This window comes from Melanaphis sacchari, unplaced genomic scaffold, assembly GCF_002803265.2.
Source record: "Melanaphis sacchari strain LSU unplaced genomic scaffold, SCAv2.0 Contig53_pilon_pilon, whole genome shotgun sequence".
NCBI classification, from domain to species: Eukaryota; Metazoa; Arthropoda; class Insecta; order Hemiptera; family Aphididae; genus Melanaphis; species Melanaphis sacchari.
Window position 1 is genome coordinate 1,842,232 of NW_020271371.1, and position 25,281 is coordinate 1,867,512.

General features: G+C 25.4%; 1 protein-coding gene across 4 annotated transcripts in view; it reads left to right on the top strand.

Annotated features, from left to right (window-relative positions):
* Positions 1-25,281, top strand: part of LOC112599609 (potassium voltage-gated channel protein Shaw) — a 127,608-nt gene that overhangs the window by 38,873 nt on the left and 63,454 nt on the right. The window contains exons 2-4 of one of the 4 annotated variants that reach the window (XM_025346581.1): positions 4,275-4,447; positions 17,077-17,165; positions 17,241-17,530. In XM_025346581.1, the coding sequence (XP_025202366.1) occupies positions 17,265-17,530 (266 nt within the window). In that variant the 5' untranslated portion in view covers positions 4,275-4,447; positions 17,077-17,165; positions 17,241-17,264. Of the gene's footprint in view, positions 1-4,274; positions 4,448-17,076; positions 17,531-25,281 lie in introns of all 4 variants that reach the window. The other 3 variants (XM_025346579.1, XM_025346578.1, XM_025346580.1) reach the window with 3 other exon arrangements.

The window sequence follows — 25,281 nt, forward strand, 5'->3', positions numbered from 1 at the left end:
CCATTGATAATTTTTTAAATATGTTTTTATTTTTGAAAATTATATATTAGTAACACTTTATATTTATCTGTACGCATTTCAAAACACTATAAACATGTGTTTTCTCATTTTAATTTCAAAATTTGTATATAATTTTACACATTTTAATTAGAACATTATTAGTTTTATAAAACTTTGAAAATTTTATTATTTAAAGCGAAATATAAAATATGATATGTGTAATTTAAAAATAAACAATAATTATTAATAAAAATTAGTTTTTATGTAAATTGTATGTGTAATTGAATATTATTTTTATTTGTAAAATATATTAACAAGGTTGTAGAACAAAACTCCCTAAAATAATTTTCTTTTTTTGGCCATCGTTATTTTTTAGGAACCGCTTATATAGAAACAATAAACATATATTATTTTTGTTTTAAATAAACATTGTTTACAGATGCCGTCAACAAGCAATTATTATACAATCGTACATGTTTTCTTTTATAGACTTGTAGCCTTTCTATAGTAACTGATGATGATTATATTATAAAAACAATGCCATTCGCTTTCACGTAATTAATTTGAACAATTTCAATGTATACACGACAGTTGTATATGTCGTTATACCCCTTCATATTTAATTTCATAAGTGAAATGTTTTTTTTTTGGATGAATGCATTGCAGACCAATTTTTTTTTCCTTTGAACGTTTGGTTAGAATATCATTTATATCCATGGCTATATAATACAAACAAATAACTCACGTCCTTATTGTAATGATTTAAAGTAAAAAAAATGACCAAATTTTCTGATTAAAGAGGTCCCACATTTACAATTTTTTCATTGATAAAATTTGAATAGTGATAATAAAAAAAATCTATTTATTTGTTTATTTAAGTTGTTGATTATGTGACATTTAAAATTTAAATTAACTAATTATAAACATAGACATTTTTTAATGAGAATAGTTGACCATTTTACGACTTAATCATTAAAGCCAAGTTAGCCATCTATTTGTATTATATATCTGTGGTTACGTCATCATTTCCGCAGATACATGGACTGAAGTATATCCGTTTTGCATCCCAGGTGTTGGCCGTAAATACAAAGAAGGGTCTATACGGAAATGAAAGTTATAAATTATGATAAAACACATCGTGATAATAATATTATTATACTCGAGAATATATAATTATTAGTTCTGTTTTTATGAAATAATATCTACATATTAATCTAAACGCACATCATAAAATAATGTATATGCATGATATTGCACACAAAATAAATGTGTCCAATTATAAAAATGTATCTAATCTAATATATTATAATGATGGTCAAATGTATCGTGATTTATGACCACATCACAATACGTTGTGACATCATCACTTAAAGAATTATCTATAAAGGTTCTTGCTATTTTGGGTTTATTTAATACTTTTCTACCGAAAAAATCTATTTTGTTTTTAAAATAATAATAAAAACTAATATAAACTGTATATATATACAATTTTCTATCATTCTTAAAATTTTGGTTTTCTAATTATGTAATTAATCTTGATTTTAAACAAATTTGCATAGACAAAAAAAAAATTATATTATAAACAAAACTTTGGTAAATACATAAATTATCTCAAATTAATAAAAAAGTGAATTGCAGCCTAATGCGTACATATTGCTTTTCGTTCAAATTATAGAATTATATTCATATATGTTTATAAATTTAAAATAATATATAATGGACTATATTTGAGTTTTAACGACATAGGCCCAATAACAAATTATGCATAAAAGTGGATTCTAAATTTTTTATAGTTTTTCATAAGCCAATTTATAATTATTTCATAGTATGATGACACTGTATCATCACATAATAATTGTTGTTGCAATGCAATTTAATTAAGTTGGAATGTCGCATAAAATAATCATACAATTTATACAATTAATTACTGCAGTAATTATGACTGTTTCCATAAGAGTATAGTTAAAAACAAACACAAGTCTATATTTTATAAATTATAACTGTGTATCTAAAAAAGTATATAAATATACATTTTACGTTAAAAAAATAAATAAATAAATAAATAATGATGATCCTAATATTGTAATGTTGTTTGCTCAACGATTCAAACCCTTTTATATGATTATCTCTAATTTTATGGAAATTATAAACCACTGAAATTCTAAATTAATATAAATTTATTATTTTTATCGATTAAAACTGATTTTTGTTTATGTCTATTCATTTATTTTTATTCAAAGTTTAAAATAAAGACTATTAATCGTTAATAAAACAGATTATGCCTATGGTTATAAATATAGGCGGGTAAATTGCATTTAATAATTATTTCCTATAGGTATATGTAGATAAAAAATATATATTTTTCTTCCATTAAATTTTAAGTATAATTGTTGGTGATTTTAAAAACAGAAAAGTTTAATATTATTCATTGAGTACAGCTTATATTTTTATGAATAGAGATTCACTCAAAATTATTTTATAGGAAATTCTGTTACACGCTTATAATAATTTACTTGTCATATACATTCAACGTATATATTATTTATGATTAATTGGCATATTATGCTTACAGAACAGTTTGGCAGAAATCTATTGATACAATTTTATGTTAGTACGCATTTTATTATAAGTATATTTATTTATGTATTAAATTCACATAAATTTGACATTCAAGTTAACGATATTATAATAAAAAACTTGTATTTAAATGTATATTTTATGTATTAATGTATAAAAATTAATTTTAATTAAATTGTAATAAAAATAAAAAACGAATAAAATATAATAATTAAATTATATACCTAATAGTTTGATGGTGGATAATATTATTACTATTACAATTACCTAACTATAAAGTAATTTCGAAACGTGTACAGTATACACCCAAGTAAATTAAAACTTGACTATTTTATTCTTATGACTCTAAATATTAGGGATGGTAATTTTATCAAGTATAATGACTACTATGTTTACATATGTGTAATTTTCTAATGAAGTTTTTATAATAAGAAGTTTAAGACTGTTTAATATTCTAAGCAAAGTTATAATAATTTATTAATTTTAAAAGATATAATTTTATATGTGTGTAAAATAAAATAAAAATAGGAAAATAAGGCCAATTTAAAGCAAACCAAATTTCTGATACAATTAAAATTATTTATATATTGTAATTCAAAAATGAATAGATATAGATACTTAAAATTTCCACCAGATATTTTTATAATCATTATAGCTAAGCATAAAAAATATAAAAAGAATCACCACAATATATTATTGTGTTTATATTTTAAAATTATAAAATTTTAAGAGAATTACAATTGGAGCTTAACAAAGTAATATTATTAGTAAATGTATATGTATAAAACGGTTAACAGCTTGGTTATCTCAATGTCTCACATCTTCTATCCATACATCCATACATGACCACATGCTAAAGATTATACTACTTTACTAGTTATTGCCATATTATACTTGTAAATTTCAGTTAAAGGCAAATAGTACATTCAAATTCAATCATTTAATTTTGATTTTTAAATTAAATTAAATGTCATTTTTTCATTTTTACTTATGGTTGGGCTCAGAACGAATTTTTAATTGATTTATTTTCCGAAAATAATGTTTTATAATATATATATATTTATGTATAAATAGCTATATTATTAATAAAATTTTCACAATTTCAATTCAGTTTTAAAATATTAATAGGGTTATAATTGCAAATAAAATTGAAGCGTAAATTATATTGAAATTAATCAAAATACCACACAATTTAACTGATCAACGAATACAAATTGATCTGTTTGCAATTCTTTCGTAGTTTAACTTTTATCTGCGTAATCAATATTATCAATTAACCAATACCAAACACTCTCAGAAAAAAAATCGTATTTTTTACTTTATCGTTAGAATACTTTTATCTTTAATAATTTACGAGATTAACGAATTTAATTTAAAATCAAATATTATGACTTGGATGATTATTTATTTTTTTACATGTTTATTATATTGTAGTTATTAGTAATTAAATTATTAACTGCTATACAACTGCAAATAATAATAATTTATATTATGTTATGTTATGTGAATTAAATAAATAACCTAACCTGCTGCAATAACTTGACAAAAGACTAAAGAACCTTTGTTTTACCTGAGAGATGCATTTTACTTATAAACCACGATATCATATGATGAGTTATAATATAAATAATGAAATACATTTTCTCGAATAAAATAAACTTTATAATATTAGAAATATATTTATTTTTGTCTTATAGAAATGTCACTGTTCTTGCAAAACATATGTGTGTCTATGTGCCATATCCCGTGCTTGTTGAGTCAACAGTGGCTGCATTGGTAGTAGTCATAGTGTCACCGAAGAAACGTCATAATTTAACTGGTCTCGTGAGGAATAAGAGTGAAAAGTGACACTTTCGACCGAGTAAATATCGTGAGTAGAAATGGGCAAATGTTTGCTTTTTTCCTCCCTTTATTTGTGTGGGCAATTTTTCCATTGCCATGTAAACCACCAACGACACTTTTCACCACCTCATTTGACCTCTCATCAACCCAGTCTCTGCAGGATTCACCCCCCTCCCTGTATCCAATTTATTATCGAACAACATTTCGATCCCTCCTGTGGTGGTGATAGTGGTGACAGCGGTAGCGTACTTGCGGTCACTATGCATAATATATATATTAACCACACACTTTAATATAATTTAGTCTATTTTCGGATGCAATAGAAAGCTTCCGAATGAACGAATATAATATATGCTTGTAACGGATCGATATTTAATTTTCATTTGTCTTCAGAACATGATATTATTGCCAAAGAATTTTACCACTTATTAATTTATTTTTGAATTTTTAATTTTCTACCCAGTAAACAAACAAATTATACTAACCAATAGTAATATTTTATTAATTAAATTGTTAAAAATTGTGTGTGAAAAATAAAACCCGTATAAAAAATATTTTTATATTATAATAATGACAATTATAAACTCTTCTATGACAATTTATTTAAGGTAGTAATTTTTTATTTTTATTCTCTCAAGAACCATAATAAAAAGTATTATGTTTTTAGTTGACATAGTAACACGTGGTACTTGTACAATTCAATAAATACAAATAGATTATGTATAATCATAGTTTCATTGTTTCTAAATGATAAAAATAATTATATTTAACGTTTCAGCCTGTTGTAGTATGGACAATTTGAAATTCGATTCAGTTGATAAAAAATTATTGTATTTTTATGTATGGTCGATTTATGAAGGAATAGTAATTCTTGACTTAGTAGCTATAAAGTTGACTCACGGTTTTAGAATTTACATTAAATCTGGACTGATAATATTAGGTTAAATCCATATTAATATACCATACATATAATATCTAGTTATTCTTTTCTATGTACAATATTATAATTTATTACAAGAAATTAAAATAATTATAGTTATCACACATTACGCATTATGGTTTGTTAGTTTTGTAATAATTAATTTGTATCAATGAAGTATATTACCTATGGAGACATGTGAAATTTTATCGTAGTCATAATAAAAACAGCTCATTACTCTTATTTATCTTAATAGAATCAGTTGATTATTAATATTTGAAGTAACGACGTTGGCGTGTATATAAGAAAACAGTTGAGAGTTCAAAAATTATACATTTTATTTGTCAAAATATGGCTGTTATAGAGTCTTTAAAAAAAAAAAAAAAAAATTATGAAATACTTAATCTTTCGGAGATTTCAGCTAAGGTAGGGTGACAGCAATGTGTTAAAAATATAATACTAATATTAAAACAATAAAAAAAAAATTTAATTTAAAGGGTAAAGTTAAAAAATAGTAGATTACAAAAATTAACCTTTTAAAGATATACATAATAATAATGAATACATAGACGTTCATCAAGGTTAACGTTTGTTAATTTATGAATATTAAAATCGAACTCAGTATTTATTTATATATACTTTACTATATGTTCTCTATGTGATAAATTCACTATCTAATGTCGAAATCTTAAACACTTATTTTAGTTTATCTAATATAGTTTAATAGTAGCAGTTGCAACTGAAATCTAACTATTAATTATAATTTCACACAACTAAAATGTTGAAACAGTATTAATATATTTATAATAAAATTATATAATTACACTCGACTGATTTACTAATTTAAATATAATTTTTAAATAATAATAATAATTAATATGTTTATTTATTTTTATATTTATGCATTTGGAAATTTAAATAATACTAAAAGTTACATATTTCATTATTTAGTTTAATCATCGAGTTAATATTGGTATATAGATAATTTTCTGCTAAGCAATACAAAAACAAAATAGATACTAAAATAGTTGTGGTTTTTCTATTGTTTTTCAAACAATTATTTTAAAATAAAAATCCCAATTAAACGATTAAAATGTAATATACAAAATGAACATTATTAAAGATTACATCTCAATTTAATACTAAATATTATTTATATTTAAATAGAATATACTTATACCAAGTTTTATCTCAGATTTAAAAAAAAAATAATAAATAATTTTTCTTAAGAATTAAAACAATTTAATTTTTTTTTCTCATGTTAAATTCCATTTTTTTTTTCATTTTTCATTCTATGTAATTACAGTGTATAACTTTATAAGAAATAAGAATACAATTTGTTTTTGTTTTTTACGTGTAAATTATATTTTGAGGTTATTTTTTTTTCCATTTAACATTGTCATATTTTTACATTATTCTATATAGCTATAATATAATGTATTCTTACACTGTTTTCACGTTTTGAATTTCTTTGAATTCTAGCTTTAAACATTCACTACTTACCTACGTTTGTATTTAACACTACACATTAATTTACGTCTTTCATCGAATCATCATTAAAATCTATTTTAAATATTAGACGAAAAATTACTTTTTTTAATACTTCAAGATATCATTACAATAGGATTGTCTTTGTCAATTAATTAATTATTTTAAATAATATTTTAAAAATGAATTAGATATGAGTAGTTATTTAAACTTTAAAGTCAATTTTTAAGTTAGTTATTTATTTACATCAAAAACATAAAATAAATATAAATTTATATTCCATATCATTTTATAATTTATACTCTGTAATGTAAAAAAAAATTGTTTATGAGCATGATACAATTTATTTAATGTGAAAACTTTTTTCGATTATAAAATTATATTGATTTATGGATAAGTGAGTTGTTGGTATAAAAAGCTTGTGCTATAATATTATAGTAGATATTGAACGCATTTTTATGATAGAGTTTGATTTTTGGGTATACGCAGTTTTAAAATATTCGCTGAAAAGTTCATCTGGGTGTAACCGTCATACTTTGTTCGACATTTCCGACCAAGTGAACTTTCACAGAACTATTCGATAAAACGTTCAATATATTTTATTTGATTTATTAAAAATACCTCGACGGCCACGCCCGAATAATGTTTCCTTTTCAAAAATGGATTTCTTCAAATGCGTACGATGATAATAAACATATTTTAACCGATCAAGTCTAGGAATAGCAAAATTGAAACAGTGTGGATAATTATAAACGTTTTGACGAAATGTTTCCGTACTTTATAACAATAAGTACGCCGAAAACATTATTCTATTTCCACTCGATAAAAACGTTCTTTTAAGTCATCTGAAACAGTTTAATATGTGGTGTTGATGGCAGATTTGTAGATATATATTGTGAATAATAGCTATAATATGTATACGCTTAATTGTTACACGTAAATATAATTTACTCAAAACACTGATAACACTGCATTAGAGCAATCGCTTTAATGCCAAACGATTGACTTCGATATGGTGGACGCACATCACTACAGCATTATTATGTACTCAGTAAACGTGTATCAAATTTGAATTACTGCTAATAATAATATTGTTTTGGATCACGATTTAAATTATTATTAGAAGTAGTTATCGCGTGGGTGGCGGACTGATAGTTAATAATATAGCTACTTTATATAATATTGTAATATTGAATGTATATTGTATTATAGAATAGGTACAACTAAAATAATATTAGGTGTGATGCTATCGTGTACAGTATTTTCATCTATACAAAGGATTAAAATTAACGATAACAAACCACTCGTACAAATTTGCGTGGATGATCTCGAGTCTTTCTTTATTACACGTGGTATAGTAATTAGTAATAAATACATAAAAATTAAATAATAATACGCAGTACTATTATTAAAACATTTTTAATTTTAAGGAATTGTATAAAGTTGAAATTTTTTTAAAGAATATTTTAGAAGTATATAAAACTATGCTATTTTCAAGAAAACATTTTTACCCGGTAGTATTTGAGTTATTGACTTTTAGTATTAAAATATAAAAAAAAGTGTTTAATGTAACTTTATATTTGTATTACAGTAAATTGGTAGTAATTTAAAATAATTTATTCAACTAAAAATCATAATGTATAAATATGTATTAATGATTTTTGTAATAAAAAAAGGAGCGTGGTCGTTTTCTTCCCTCTCCCTTAATCCATCGCTTTAAATAAAAGTCACGATCTACGCGGGCACTCATTGCGAAACTTCATGTTTAGGGTTCGTTCTGTACACACACACCACAAACTCATACACCTATATGGAATGGAACAGTCTATTTAAAAGTGTACCTAATATGTAATGTATTATACTCAACTTAAAACTGAACACGTCACGCATAAGTCTTCGTAAGTGTAATTCAAACTAAGTTTTATCGTGATAATAATAAGAATGCAAATGAAAATTTACTAATATATCATATAATATGTACCTATACATCAACGCTATGGTATTAAACAAACTTCAAATATTTATATCGATATGAAATACACATGCACAATATGCACGTTGTTGTTAGAACATTCAAATAAATATAATAACATACATACTATACATATTATATTCATATACAGCATGATTTAAAATGTATATTATAGATAATTTATCATCATATAGATATTCAAAATGGAAAAAAAATGTTTAGAATTACTTTTTTTTTTTTTTTTTGGACACAACCAATTATTTATAATTTTTTTATATTTTACATTATTTTAAAAGAGGTTTTGGAAACATGAAAAAAAAATAAATGGAAACTTATGCATGTAAACATATTGAGAATATATTTTTTAAATTAATTTCAATAATTGAATAAATTCTATGATGAAGGTCAAAAGGTTGTAAGTTGTTATGAATTTGTATTTTAACCATACATCATGAAATAGCGTCTGTGTTCAAACATTGTAATTTCCATTTGAAATTCTAAAGTTGATCCTAAAAGCGACTTGAAAAAATATAAAATTTACAAATAACTTAAAATATTAAAAAAAAAAAAAATTTATATATCATATTTTGAATTACTGTGTACACATTCATTTGAGAATATAGCAAACAGAAGTCCTTTGCTGGTAGTCTATCAAAATATAGCTGCTACCTATCGCAATGTACATAAACTTACTAACCTGTATGGGTACGTGACCGGACGATGCGCTCCTTGGGATGACCTCCGAATTCCTTACATAAATGAGCCGGACGAAACGACTTCTCAACAGACGTCCTTTTTTACCTTTTGCGAGCGCTAAAACCATCAATCACCGGTCCCCGATCTCTTTCTTACATATAATATGTATAATATATTTACCGTTTACATCCATGTTCATATTCATCATACCCACAACAATCGTCACCATGACGCGGCTAACCAAAGATCAAAATGCCTATTGCAATAATAATAACAATAATAAATATCATAAATGAAAAGTTTTTACAAAGTCTACCGCCACTGCAGTGGAAAAAAAAAACGATTCCATGGTCAAGCTTATCATTAGATTTTTATGTGCCTAATACTATGAGCCTTTTGAGTATCGAAATTCCACTTAGGAATATAATATAATACATAATGTATTATATTTGCATATAATATACAAGGCCTAATAAATATTTTATTCCATTGTTCTTTTTTAATTTTTACTTATTTAAACTCAACATAAGAAAATGGAAAATTGTGAAGAGCCATCATGTATAAACATAATATTAGGTAGTTTAAAATATTTTAAAAATGAAAATCCTGTAATAAATTCAACGTAGGGTTTTTTCTTTAGACTTATATAGTATTTTGCACCGCAGTAGGAATATAAAGTTAATTAAATTAATATGCCTAACATAAAGTTTTTTTTTTCAGGCAATCTTCAAATAGGTTTTGTTAAACTTTTTAATTTTTTAATTCCATAATTTATTCCAAACAAAGTTATAAATACATAACGTGCACATAAATTCGGTAATTCTAGCATAGTATTTAAAACAACTTCCAACTTGAATATATTTATAAAATAATAAACTAAATTACGTCAATGTTTTAATGAAACACATTATACTCAAAATTATTTAAAACTTTACTTAACAGAATAATTGTAATATTTTAAACAAATTTGTCAAATTTGAATTTGAAGAACTCTTAATTATACAAACAGCCTATATAACGAACAAATGATTAATTTAATTGTTGAATTTTAACTACAGCAAGGCGATGTGATTTATAGAAATTCAAACAATATTAATTTTTATACTTGACAATAGGATAATATAATTTGTGCTTAGATTGCTAATGATGGGTGTTAAAATAGATTAAGATACACTGAACCACTCTCTAATAATAGTTTCTTAGTTACATTATCTACATAATAATATATATATATATATTATATATATAAATTATGATAAACATTACTCAAAATTGTGAGTAATTAAATGTTGAAATTAAAAAAAATATTAAATAATAAAACAAATAAAACTATTGGGTAAACAATATTGTATTATCAGTAGGCATTTTTATAAGATATCAAATATTTTTGGGCACTTGTTGCCTTGAGAGTAAAATACATATAGTTAAGTAAAATATCCCCAAAACATTTACTTTTTTTACTTCGTATTACTTACTTGGGGATTATTATAATATTACGTGGACAGTAAATATTTTTCAAATTAATATTTTTTCTGCAGTAATAGAATATATATCTAGTTATATATACACTCACTAGCCACTGCAGTTGGCACTCGAATTGTACATTGCAGCGGTGGTGGTAGTGTGGTAGTCAGAAAAACTTCAAAGTTCTCTTTATACACTCTCACGTTCAAGTGCGATCAGAGATCTAGAGGACTCAACGTTTTCGACCGTCTGCCGAAATCCACCCTCCCGTTGTCGGCGGCAATGACGGTGGTGGTAGCAGCAGTATGTACAGACGCGTGACGGATATGTGTGTGAGAGAAGTTTGGGGTACAAGTCCGTGAGCAGAATACGCTTTACGCTGCCACCGACCATGACGGGCAAGGTAGTACTGTAGTGGTGAAAAGAGAGTGGGTGTATGTGTATGGGGATAAGGGGTGGACGACTCGTGAATCGATATAAGGGTGGCACATACCCCTCTACTGCTATTACTACCACCACACTACCACACACAACCATCTCCGATACCTCCACTCTATCGCGACCGCTACTGGTGACGTGGTGGTGATGTGTACATAGGTGTACGCTAAAATCGATATCGGGCGGACACACGCCGCACGACTTAGAGGTTTCGTGGATATTTTGACATTCGTATATATATTATATTATATAAGGCGTAAGGGAGAAATGGCGTGTGGGGGTCGAACGTATAGAATATAGTAGATGGGTGGGAAAACGGGTATCACGATTGTTAAATGATTTTTCGACGGGTGGTGAGGGGTTAAAAACTTACTCTCCTGCTCTGCGTGCAGAAAAACACAAAATATAGGTTTTTCTAATGACCAATCGTAAGACGATATTAAAATTCACAGTTCGCGTGTTCTAAGTTAGTTATCACAAAAACCACGGAACCACATAATAAAACGGCCTTAAAACGAAGTTTTTATATTTAATTCCGCATATACATGTATAATATAATTGTATTTATTACAAATTATGAAGGTATACTGAGCTAATGTTGTAAAATGAAAATAAAATTCCACGCACGTGTGGTTATAGTTACCCTATAGGGCAGAATAATACAATATTTTAATTTAGTAATGTGTGTACCTACAGTGCATACATAATAAAACAGTTGGATTTTTGGTCACACAAAATGTTATTAAAAAAACAACTATAATGTCAATATATTGCCAATTATAAAGATTTATTCTCAGGTTTTTAACAATTTAACAAATTTATATTATTCACACGTGTTTAAACCAAATAAATTTACAAAAAAATAACTTCAAATACAGATATTATTATCTAAATAATATTATTTTATTATTTTAATACGTGCTATTAAAAAACGTGGAAAACCAAAAATGTAGAAAAATATTTATAAATTACGTTACCTATCCTATATAGACTGATACGGTTTAAATCAATATAATTGTATTACACCATGATCATTATTGATTCATAGTTTTAAAACACGTTAATAAGCAGTTTTTTTAATGATAAATTAATACAGGTACCAATTAATGCTCTGAAAATAAGTTGTATATACATATTAAATTATTATTTTAAACTTTACTTAACCACGCCCATGTGGAAAATGTAAAATAAATAAATTTCTTACTTTTTAAAATATAAATAATAAAAACGTTTAATAAAAATTAATGTTATGTAAAAAATATACAAATGCATTAGGAGATATTGATATTTTTGACACTTGAGTTGTATTTGAATTGTTATTATTCAATGTATTTTATTATGTGAAATTAATATTTCATTTTTTCTTAGAATTTAACTTTAATTATTTCATTTTTCATCCTAAGTTTAAAACAAATATAAATTTAAAAATTTAAATTATTAATTTATATTTTTTGATGTTATTTACTTATAACTGCAATTAATCTGTATTACATTTTACAACTAATAGTTTAAATTACTTTTCGGTCAAAAAAACCAAAGTATTAATAGTGAATTTTTCTTTTTTAAAATACCGTTGAAAATGTTTCTATAGCTAATAATATATTTATACACAATCTATAATTAACTTAACATTTTAGATAACCTTTATAAAAAAAAAAGTATCCATTATATGCTTCAGTATTATATTTTTATAAAAAGTAAACCATTTTTTTTTCTCGTGGTTTTACTGAAGCAATAAATGAATTTAACTTTTGTTGTTATTTTTAGAGTATAATAATATAATTAATTAATTTCTACTTATGAAAATTGAGTTTTCAAGATATAACAACAAATATTTCAACTTAATAATAATTATAAATATATTAATTTTAATAATAATTTTACTGGTTTCGACAAGCGGTTACAACGAGTTAATTGTATCAGCATAGAAGATCTAATAAATAGGTACAATTTCGCCCTCTCTATTTTTATTTTGTCCATTTAATTTTTAACCATTTAATAATTGTTTAATTTCAGTTTATCACAGACTTTGTAGATCTGTTTGTACTTTACATTTAATATTTGTATTAAATTCGTAATATAATTTGTGATGTATGTAGGTCGTAGACATATTATAACCGATATAGACGTTTTCAGGGCATGTAGAAGGTAAACAGTATTAGGCTTAGTGTACTTGTAGATTTATAGAAAACTAGTGTGCCATGATAATATAACATACTCTAGCTTAGCAGTAGATTGTGTTTCTGTAATAACATGAAAAGTGTGGCAAAGGGTATATTATAGTGCAGAGCTTATGCGCTTGTGCGTATATTATATTGTTTCATATTATACGAGAATAGTGCACGCAGAGATACTGGCTTTAACTATGCAGTGTAAGTATAGACACTACTACCTGTAAATAATTTAATTTTCGTTATGCAGTTATACGAAATATCCATGAATTACTCCATAGAAACAACTGTTGTATGTATATGTGTGTGTGTGTGTGTGAGTGCGTGTGTATTCAAACATAGTGTAATTTTAAAAATAATAATAATAAAAATAAACTTTCATGTTTTCAAACATAATGCCTGATCAATACGATAAAAATAAATAATCAGCCTATTTATATTATAGGCACACAAATACACATTCTGCAGTAATAAATCATCTGGTATCCGACTATCTTTCTCTTAATTATGTACCTATGAATAAATGTCTATGCTTTACCCTGTTAATTAAAATACAACACTTTTACTACTACATGGTGGCAGTGATGTTTGAGTTTAGGACGTTAGGATCCAATCAAAATATCAAAAACTTTAATCATCATTCTAAATCGACGATTACTCATGTTTAGATAATTTCCGTCTTAGATTATTTCGAATTAGCGTTTTGCAAATTGCAATAGTTCAATATTAAAGATGCAGCCCCAATGATCTGAAGGCTGTCAAAATGTATTATCTTCATTTCATCAAACAAAATTAATGATTTATTAAAATATATATTATAGTGTTTGAAATATCAATATGTGCATTTCTATAGCTGATATAATAAATAAACTTTTTGTAGTGACGCTTTTTTATTATTATTATTATTATTATTATTATCATTATTCGCTTAAAAATATTCAGTGTTATGTAGTATTATTAATTGATTTTAATTGACTGTAATTGATTTAATATAACTACTGCAATTATTTTTAGTTAAAATTATAATGTATATTAATTTACTGGAAAATACACGTTTTTTTTTTTTTTTGTTTTTAATGCAACAAAGTACTTTACTATATTTTTCCTAATTTAACACCGTTTGTACTTCGTACTAATATTTCAAAACAGAACGTAAAAATTTTGGATTTACCTATGATACTATCTATCAATTTTTACATTATCGACCAATATTAAGTGATAATAGGAAGATTTAAAAAACATTATATTTAATAATTTCAAATTTTCAAATATTAATTTAAATATTTTCAAATATTTTAATATGATTCATCACAAACACATGGATGGAATAATTTTTATAATTTTTTATTACAAATTTTAATTAATTTGCATTCAAATATTTAAGATAGTATAATTTGTGGAAGATAGGTTTGAATATTTTTTATACTAACAAAAAGGTATATTTGAACATTATTTTTTTTTTCAAATTATAAAAATAGATCAATATAACACAGGTCATAATAATGATCTTTTAACAATATAGAAATACTTTATAGCATATTTTATAATAATTATATATATATATTTAAAAATTGTTTATAAAACTTAAAACTATACTAGGTAACTTTCTTAATTATATTTAAATAAAATTAAAAATAACACTTAATATTTAGAATAATTACTTTAACAATAATTATGTTTAAACATTATTTATATCTACCCAATACTAAAATCGTCAATACAAATCTTCATACTTATAAAAGTAAATATAATATATTTTAATTATTATAAAATGTACGAGTATATAGTAGACTACCATTGATTAAATTTAAAATTAGTTAACATTTATCAATATTTATGATTTAATTTAAATAAATATTTTACCTTTTATCTGACTGATTAGGTCATATTAAAAACAAGGCCTTTAATGTTGACAACTTTAATTGCGATCCGATTAAAATTAAATATGTGATTTCTAATTTAAAGAAAATTGTAATGATAATAACTTAAAAACAAGTTACGTAAACATATTATAATAAATTTGGGGCTTAGCCATCCAAATCTTAAAATCTACACTCAATGTAAACCTAAATATATACGTATACATACCTAATACATTTTCTTTAAATATATCTTACCTGCTTATAAAAAAGTATTAAATGATTAATTGTTCTTGTTTGTGACTCTGGTTGCAACTATAGTATTATAGGTCAACCCTTTCTGTTAAAAAAAAATATCACCTACGTGAATACATAGGAGTGTGTATATGATATATGCTAGGAAGAGAGAGCTGTTTTCAAGCGTAGTGAAAATATACCTTCCTCTTACCCATCCCCATTATTTGCTCCACTGTCATACTTAAGGGTCTGGGTTTATTTGTTTAAAAAAAAAAATGACTGACTGGGTCTCGGCCAATGGATACGATGATGTGGCTGCAAAAAAAATTTATATATGTATATATAAAAAACTACTATTAAAAACCTCTTTTGTTGTTGAAAATGTTGTTTGTACAAGTGAAACGAAACGGTTTTCATCAATGACGGCCATTATAATTAGAATGAAGATTTTTCGAACGCAGAACAGAAACCTGCACCTTATTATAATATTCAGGAGACCAGTGTAGTATACATCGATTATAGTTGACGAGCTACGTTAGGAGTGAAATGGAAATCGTTAAACGATGCAGCGGCGTTCATAGCCAGTTGTAGTGGCCTTTCGTCTGACAATGTGTATAAGTATGCGTTTGGATATTGTGCACACGTCTCATACACTCAATAAGCCGATTTCTTCTTTTTCATTTAACATCTAACTCGCGCTAAACTGAATAAAGGGTTTGGAAGCTATAGTATTTAATCAACTCTTTCAAAAGTACCGTAATAACGAACTCGTTTAATCCTTTCATCGGTGACTTGCAGTAATAATCTGAAACGAAAATGTGATATCTCAAATAGGAATTTAATAGTAGAAAATAATCCCGATTCGTTCAAATAATATACTGAGCATTATTGATTTATTAAATATTAAAGTATTCAATAATTGCAGTGGCTGCAGTCACCGGTGTGCAGGTAGTTATTGAAACCTTCATCCTTTGTATTTTATGTCATCAGTAACCATTCGAATAATCACATACACAGCATAATTCAATACATATTCGTTTCTTTTTATCACCAAATCGTGTTCAAGAATAGTTGTGCAAGACAGCTGAGGGATGAAATGACTTTGAGGATATTTCTTATAGGTAAAGTTTTCGGATTTTCAGAAATACACTTTATTTTTTTTTATAAAGATGATTTATATTACATTGTAGTAACTCAAAACTGTAAAGTAAATACTTAAAAATATATAAATTAAACTAAATGATAATCAAAAATGTAGGTACTTACTGTAATGAAAATTGATAAGAAGAATAATTGTAATGGTGAATATTGCGATGTTGAAATATAAATTTTAAATTGCCACAGAAAATAGTAAAAACGATCATGGGAGACGAAAAACTGATTGTTAACTCCTCTTTTCGTTTATTGTTTCAGAATGGGGTGGAAGATTGGCGTGTGGATGATACGATCCACGGTCGAGGTGCATCTGGATTCAATTGCAGATATGAGAACGCCATGTTAAGGTTTGTCGGGCGTAGTGGTACGACCACTGCGGTAATCGGAGCTCGACCAAGGGTGACGTTAAACGGTGGCTCCAGTGGTTTCGTTTTGTTCAGGTTAACATGGTAGGTGGTCACCAGCCGCAATCGACGGGAGGCGCCAGCTGCACGGGCACTATGATGAACATACTGAACATAGACGCCGAGAACCGGGTGGTGCTGAACGTCGGCGGCATCAGGCATGAGACCTACAAAGCAACCCTGAAGAAAATACCCGCCACAAGATTGAGTCGGCTGACCGAGGCGCTGGCCAATTACGACCCAGTGCTAAACGAATACTTCTTTGACAGACATCCAGGCGTGTTTGCTCAGGTCCTCAACTATTACAGGTGAATGCTATAAATTATAATAATGACCGTGGTTCCCCACAACTACATTTCTACGGAAAAATTTGTGATTATAAGACTGCCGTGCTTACATTTTAATTTCAATAAAATATTTACTATAATATTATACTGTGGATTTATACATATTATTCGCTCGTTGAAAATAATTAAATCGTATTTAGTTGAGTTAAACTATGATTAAAAATTTTAAATTATTATTGAATATTCCACGCACAATGTATTTTATTCCAAAACCCTAAATGTAATACAAAGAACAATATTAATTATTGTTAATTTTAATTTTGGATAACTAAAAAATGTAAATTATTTTTTCTTTTCATAATCGTGCATGTTCCAAACATAGAAATTGTGCACTATAATGTATGATATAATAAAAATAAAAAATAAATACTAAATTCTTTAATATAATTTATTTTATTTTATTTACTTTTAAACATTATTTGTGGTTATTGAAAAAAAAATAGCTACAGATTGAACAATATTTCTAAAATAAACAAATTAAACAAAAAAATTTTCAACTTAAATATTATAATTAATATGCTACTATAAACACTGTTTTAGTTAAACGTTAATTAAATATGTCTGAAATTTTTTTTAAATTTTAAATCATTTATAATCACTGTATCTAATCTAGTGGTATATGTATACAGCGTGATAAAATTATGAAATTTAAAATATTTTTCATTTTAACTATAGTTATATATATCTGTATAAAGAAGATGTCTTTAATAATGTATTATTTTTTTTAAATAACAGTCAAAAATTAACTTAATATTATGTTATATGTTAAAAAATATTCTAGATTTTTACACATAACATAATATACACAGATACTAAAATTATCACAGTCCATGTTTTAAGCTGTCAAACAATAATATTTATAGCTTCTTGAAGTTTGTATAAACTACAATGCAAATTTCAATATACATGAATATTAGATTTAAGTTTTTAGATTTAAAAATACTATTGTGGTTTTTGTGTACATTTTTGTTATATTTGTTATATGTATAATCAGCTTAAGCTGAAACACGATGATTCCATTCACAGCATTAGCTGCTGATCGGATTTAAAAGTATATATAAAAAAAAAAAAAAAAAACAATAACAACGTTGAATAATATAAAACATTGTTGGTATAAAAAGTTATAATAAAAATACATTTACATTAAGTATCTCTAATAATATATACTATACTATTATAGTATAATATGTATGTGTGTGTGTGTGTATGCGTTTGTTTTATCCAGTTTTAATGCATCAGATTATTGATTTATGCGATTTTTGGTTTAATACAGTCAACAGTAGTCTTTGGCCAAAATAAACTTATTGTGTGAATATAAAATAAAAATATGTCATAACAATTTAAATTTCACATTTTTTTATTTTTTTATCAAATAATATTTATTTTTTTTAAATCTTAAAATCCTTTAAACATTAAATAAATGAATCTTTTTTTCTTAATTTAAAAAAAATAATATGCTCATAGTTAAACAAAGTTTATCAAATTAATATTTTATATAATATATCCTGTAAAATTTATGTATGAAATATTTATAAGTTTTAATCGATTATGTTTTTCTACAAGTAAAAATGAAAATAGTGTTTCATTTTTAAACAAATATTTATGTATGTATGTGATTTATATACTATATATAAATGTGTGTGTATACTGTATAATACATATCGTTCATATAGTTTGTCTTATAAAATATAATATGTAGTTACGTTTTTCAGAAGTTTGTTTTCTTCTTTTATTTATTATTTTATTCTAGACAGTGAGCTGTCGGAATATTACTTTATACTCATCAATCTTCCATAAAACTCTCACAACTCACTAAATGCCTACTTTATGTCAATCATTGGTATTATAACTTGGTTTCATTTACATTTTACCGTAGCAGTCATAATAGTAATAATATAAAAATGACTTTGTAGCAGTGGTGGTTTTGTGGGTGAGGCAAGTGAGGCGGTGCCTCACCTAAAAATTTTGGATAAAGAATAACATGTTGCATTAAAATAATTAGTTATTATTAAATTACATTTTTGTTTCTCTCATTCGTATAATGTATTATTAACAGTCAGAATTCTGTCATACTAAAATGTCGAAAAAAAGAATTTATTTTAATATAAAATGTATTTTGTTCTATCAGTTAATGCGGGAGTACGGCCGTACTGCAAGGACGGGACATAGGTTGTGACAGGCTAAACGTCACGATTTTGTTGTCCAGCGGTCGGCTGGTCTCGTAATCTTCCGACCGTACCAATAAGAGCGATCCGCTGCCGGTGCCTATCTCATGTGCTGGTATATTTAGTATTACTAAATTATACGTAACCCGCACTAACACGCACCGTACGCATTGCACATGCACTCCATAGGCGATGATTGAGTCGGCATATTAAACATTGGCTCTGTGTTTCAGCCGAAGAAAATACACATATTTAATTGTTGAAATTATCATCAGTATCGGCGATACTGCGTCAAAATCAAATAAACGATATCTAATAATTACAACCATGAGAGTCTTTGATTACAACACTGCAGCTGTCTTATATTTGTATTTCATATTTTCGTTTATCGATTCTATCACAATTTACTGATCAGTAATCACTCTAATTTTGTATTTGTCGACTCATAGACTGTACTTCTGTGGTTTCGTATTCACACTAATATGTATAATATTATAATATTATATATCTCTAAAATTGTGTATATATATATATATATATATATATATATGTGTCCGTATTTGTGTGTATATATTATATAAACATGTACGAAAATAACCTCTACGTAGTATATTTTAGGCAACAATAGCAATTATTTAATGCTGCTACTGGTTAATCTTTTCAGCGAGTTAAATATTTTTATATATAAATTTGTGTTTTTATATATAAATGTATGTAAAAATGTAGTCACTTCACTCAAAATTGAACCCTGAAACCACCACTGCTTTGTAAAATTAAAAAACCCCCCCAAAAAAACATTAAATTCCTCACGTTAAAAGGTAAAATATATTAACGAGGTAGGTTTAACTGATTATTCATACACAAATGTTTAACACAAACAAACTGACCCACAAGCCACATCACGAGTGAGGTCAAACTCTTAACTTCATTCACATATCGTACTCCTTTAATACTTTCGAAAAGTATATCAAATTAATATACTATAAACATGTTTAATATTAATTTTTTTTCTCACCTCTAACTTCTCTTTTTGTCCATCTGGCAATGGCATAATAAAGGGTCATTATTTTTCGTTTTTATCTTTGGTGCAGCTCTTTTAAAACAATAATGATGATAATAATAATGTACCGACAGTGTTCACAAATTTTGGATATGAGTTATACCTTTGTCGTGAAGTTGCGAAAATATATAAAATACATTATGGTTGTTTTAAACATTTTAAGAACGCTATTCAAAATTTTATAACTATTACAAATTATAATAATAGAAATTTTGATGCACTTATTTTTGTTAAGTTATCTATAAATTAATTTCATAACTTATTTTTGGATGAAATATCAAAAGTACTTAAAGTATATTTTTGTATATTTGTAAATAATTTTTAATATTTTAATTACGTAGTTCCTGTATTTAAAATCTATTAGTTCGAATATCTCATGGTTAATAAACATTTTATTGATAGTTAGTATCATTAAAAAATAATGATATTTATTACAGTTCTTTTATTTATTTATTTTATTTATGGGTTTATTTTAAGTACATTTTTAAAGCATATTACAATCAATATACTGATTTCAACCTTGTAATTTAATAATAATAAAAAAATGAATTCTATGTATTTTTTAAGATATTGCTCGTTGAACGATAAAACAATCATACTGTATACTCTTATACATAAAAACATTAATAGCACAATTCCTCTCCACTGTATAAGAAAAAAACTCCCAGGAGTATAGCAATATAGAATAAAATACTAGAATTTCGCCATACTTTAGTTTGAGTAAAAGCTTTACCGCGTAAAAAATAAAAACATATTTTTATGCCTACTCGTAAAAATGGAAGTTTTGGTGTTTTCGTTTTTATTTCATTTCCGTAAGTACTGCAATAGATAGGTATGTTATTAGGGGTATTATGGTTAGATTAGGTGGGTACTGAGGTTATCATTTCGATGTACTATTATTATTTTCGTTTATCAAACTGGTGGGAGATATAACGCAGATTTTTGCGTGACCAATAAAAACCAATACTATCGCAAAAACTGACGATAAATCGGCAAGATATTACTATCGTTTTTGAACCAATGTATGTAACAATTTTTCTCGTCGTCGGAAACTGACGACTGCTGCAGAAAATGGCGTACACAATATTGATCCGCCGTTTTAATGCTGTTCAAAGAATCTAGAATTGTCTTGTAGACGCGTAAATTAATGTTAAGCAAATGTAAAAACTTATTTAATGAAAAATTGTATCGTACGTATAATATTCGATGAACAGTTTTATTATATTGAAATAAGATAACAATTTGTGTCACGATACATTAATGTAAGAATTTAATATTTTATACGCCTAAATAAGAAATACATTAGTCTTAAATTATCTCAAACGTTGAGTAATATTCAAACGTTCGTCTAAAATAAGTTTGTTTTTTATTTCATAGATTACTATATATATATATATCAATTTAATTAACTTTTTAGTATATTTTTTCCGGTGTTACAAGTCCTAACTATAACTTTCAATATTGTAAGTTAGTAGTGATTTTATTATTGCCGTATATAGCAATAGAAAACATTTTATCTACAGGATTAAGGTGTAATTTAAGAAAAGGTAAATATAGGATTTTTATCTCTGTATATCCTTGGTTCAGCTTTTTATTGATTTCGTCACTATTTAAATATATATATTTATCATGTTTCGTTATGTTTCGAATTAATATTTTTATTGCTTTATATATTATTGGACTTTGTTGAAACTATCCCATAGTAAGTGTTTATGTAATATAATGTATCATTATTATATCATGTGACCATATTATGACTTTAATTAAGTGAAATATTTTCTTATAAGATTTGTTTTTTGGGTAGTTATTTTATTATTTTACGCATTTTAAGTATATAAACTGATAGATAGCAACAGTCCGTGTATAATATATAATAATATTACAAATCATTTAACCTCATTCTAGCCATTAAAAAACCGTTTTAATATTCTAGTCGAAGTTGAACCCATGGCTGCATTATTATTATTATTATTATTGGGAAAAATGAGAATTCACAGATAACGATAATTGTTCTGTTTTCACCTCACTAACTCTTCCAGTATTAACGTTGGTGTTAAAGAATTGTTCTGAAAACTCTCGTGAACTTTCTTTTTCACTACATCACAGTGTCACTACCGATTTCCATACCCCGGTGGAAAGCCTACCAAAGTATCCCAGTTGTTTAATACGCTTTAAACAGCAGCTGTCAAACATAGAAATTGACAGGTTGTCAATTTATCGGTGAACCCAACAAATTTGGTCATACCATAAAGAATATGTATACATGTATATTTTACATATATACAAACATCAAATAATATAAATATATATAATATATTAGATAATATGTTTGTAGGGTTTTTAACATGATATTGATTTTTTTGTCGAAAAAACACACACTCACAGAAACATTATATATTATGTATATCATTATGTATAATATTTATATATCAAAATAAGAGAGATAGAATAAAAACGGAAAAATAGAGGATTTTTTTAACTTTGATATATTATTTATAAATAAGTAAATTTATTTTGTATAGATAAAATAACATTACGAATAAAAATAACTGAATTCAACTTAGATTTATTACTCAAATTAAAATTATATAAATTTAATGGTTTATTTATAAATCAAATAAGAAAAAATTTTAACTTTTGATAAATTTTTAAAAATACATTAACTTAAATATTTTTTTCGAGGTATTATTTAGCATAAATAAATTAAATAAACCACGAATATTAACATTATATACACTAATATAACTATAAACTGCACATTATTAGTAAATAGTAATTATAAGTATTAAATATAAATTATATTTGTAGGTTTGAATCATCATAATATAATAATTATATTATATTTTAACACCAGTTTGATCCAGTTTTATTCATACAATTACTTCGAAATGTATTGGAAATTAAAATATATATAATGCATAATAATATATTATATGTAGTGAAATACATAGTATATAACAATATTTAGTCGTATAGATAAAAATATTAATTAAGACTTACAATATATAAATATATCAATATCGAAGATAAAAATTTAACTTGACAGTTTAATGAAATTAATTATATTTTTGTAATTATTTAATGATTTAATTGAAGTTCCCTAAATTTGTCAAAAATATTTATTAATATATCAGAAAATATTAAAACATTAAAACTATAATTTTGATTATTTTATTTTAGTACCTGGGTTGTTAATTTAGCTCATTAACTTTAAGTATATTAGTTATCAATTAATATTATTAAAATAGTTTTAATGTCGAAGAAATATTTATTATTATTCATGGTTATAACAATAATGTAAACAAGTTGAACAACTTTTCATACACAATCTGAGTAGGTATGAATATTGTCATATTAATTAAAAACTACAAACATCGTATATATAACTATGTAAAACAGTAAACCAGTTAGTATGACTTATAAAAAAATATAAATTCAAAACTATACAACATTTTTTTATTAATAATATGATAAATCATTCACGTATTATACAAACTAATAGTACTCTTATTTTTATCTTTACTGCAGACTTGTATCTACAGAACAAATATTATTAATATTTTGATACGCGCTTTTGTACATTCATTTAGCATATTATATTTAAAATGAACTGACTAGTCATATGCAAGTTGTGGTGTTAAATTAAGCATCGTGTCTAAATTATAGATATTTTAATATTGTTCGATTTACATTTGTTACGGTGAATGATGTAAACGTGGTAAAAGACGTCATTCTCCGGTAAATGACATCATTTACCTAAAATTTGGTAAACGTTGTAAATGCAGACATTTCCCGGTTAATGTCGTCAATTACCAGTTTAATTGGAGAATGATATTTAATACTTTTTTGTCGATGTGAACGATCAGTGGATAAGCGTGTAGATACCGAGTAATCTTTATTAGTTAAAAATATCATGCAGAAGTAGATAGATAAACGAAAATCCCAACTAGCAATAACGTCGATAACCCGAGTAATAATATGAGATAATCTTTTAGTTTATTAGGTTGTATCGACGGGCATATTATAACAAGTTGTATTTACTACGAATGTGTATTTTATAATATTATTTGTGAAAATTAGTGTACTAGTTGTGGTACTAAAAAATGAGCTTCAATGTTGTGCAGTTCAAAATATCATGGTAACCAAAATTATACAAATAAATAATTTGTAATATGCATGTATTTTATTATTTTTAGTTAACCTACTCGTATTATCCCATTCAAATAAATACCTAAAATAAAAAAATGAAACATCCACCAACAATAAATCATTATTATAAATAGTACCTATACTAAAAAAATTAGTGTATTATTTGAGATTTATCATCATTTATCAATAGTTTTGGTTAATGACATCAATGACCGGTGAAAGATGTATATTTGAATTTAAAATCTGGTTTTTACATCATTTACCTACATAATTGAATCATTTTGGTAAAAGACGTCATTCACCGGAGAATGACGACATTCACCAATATTCATCTTTCA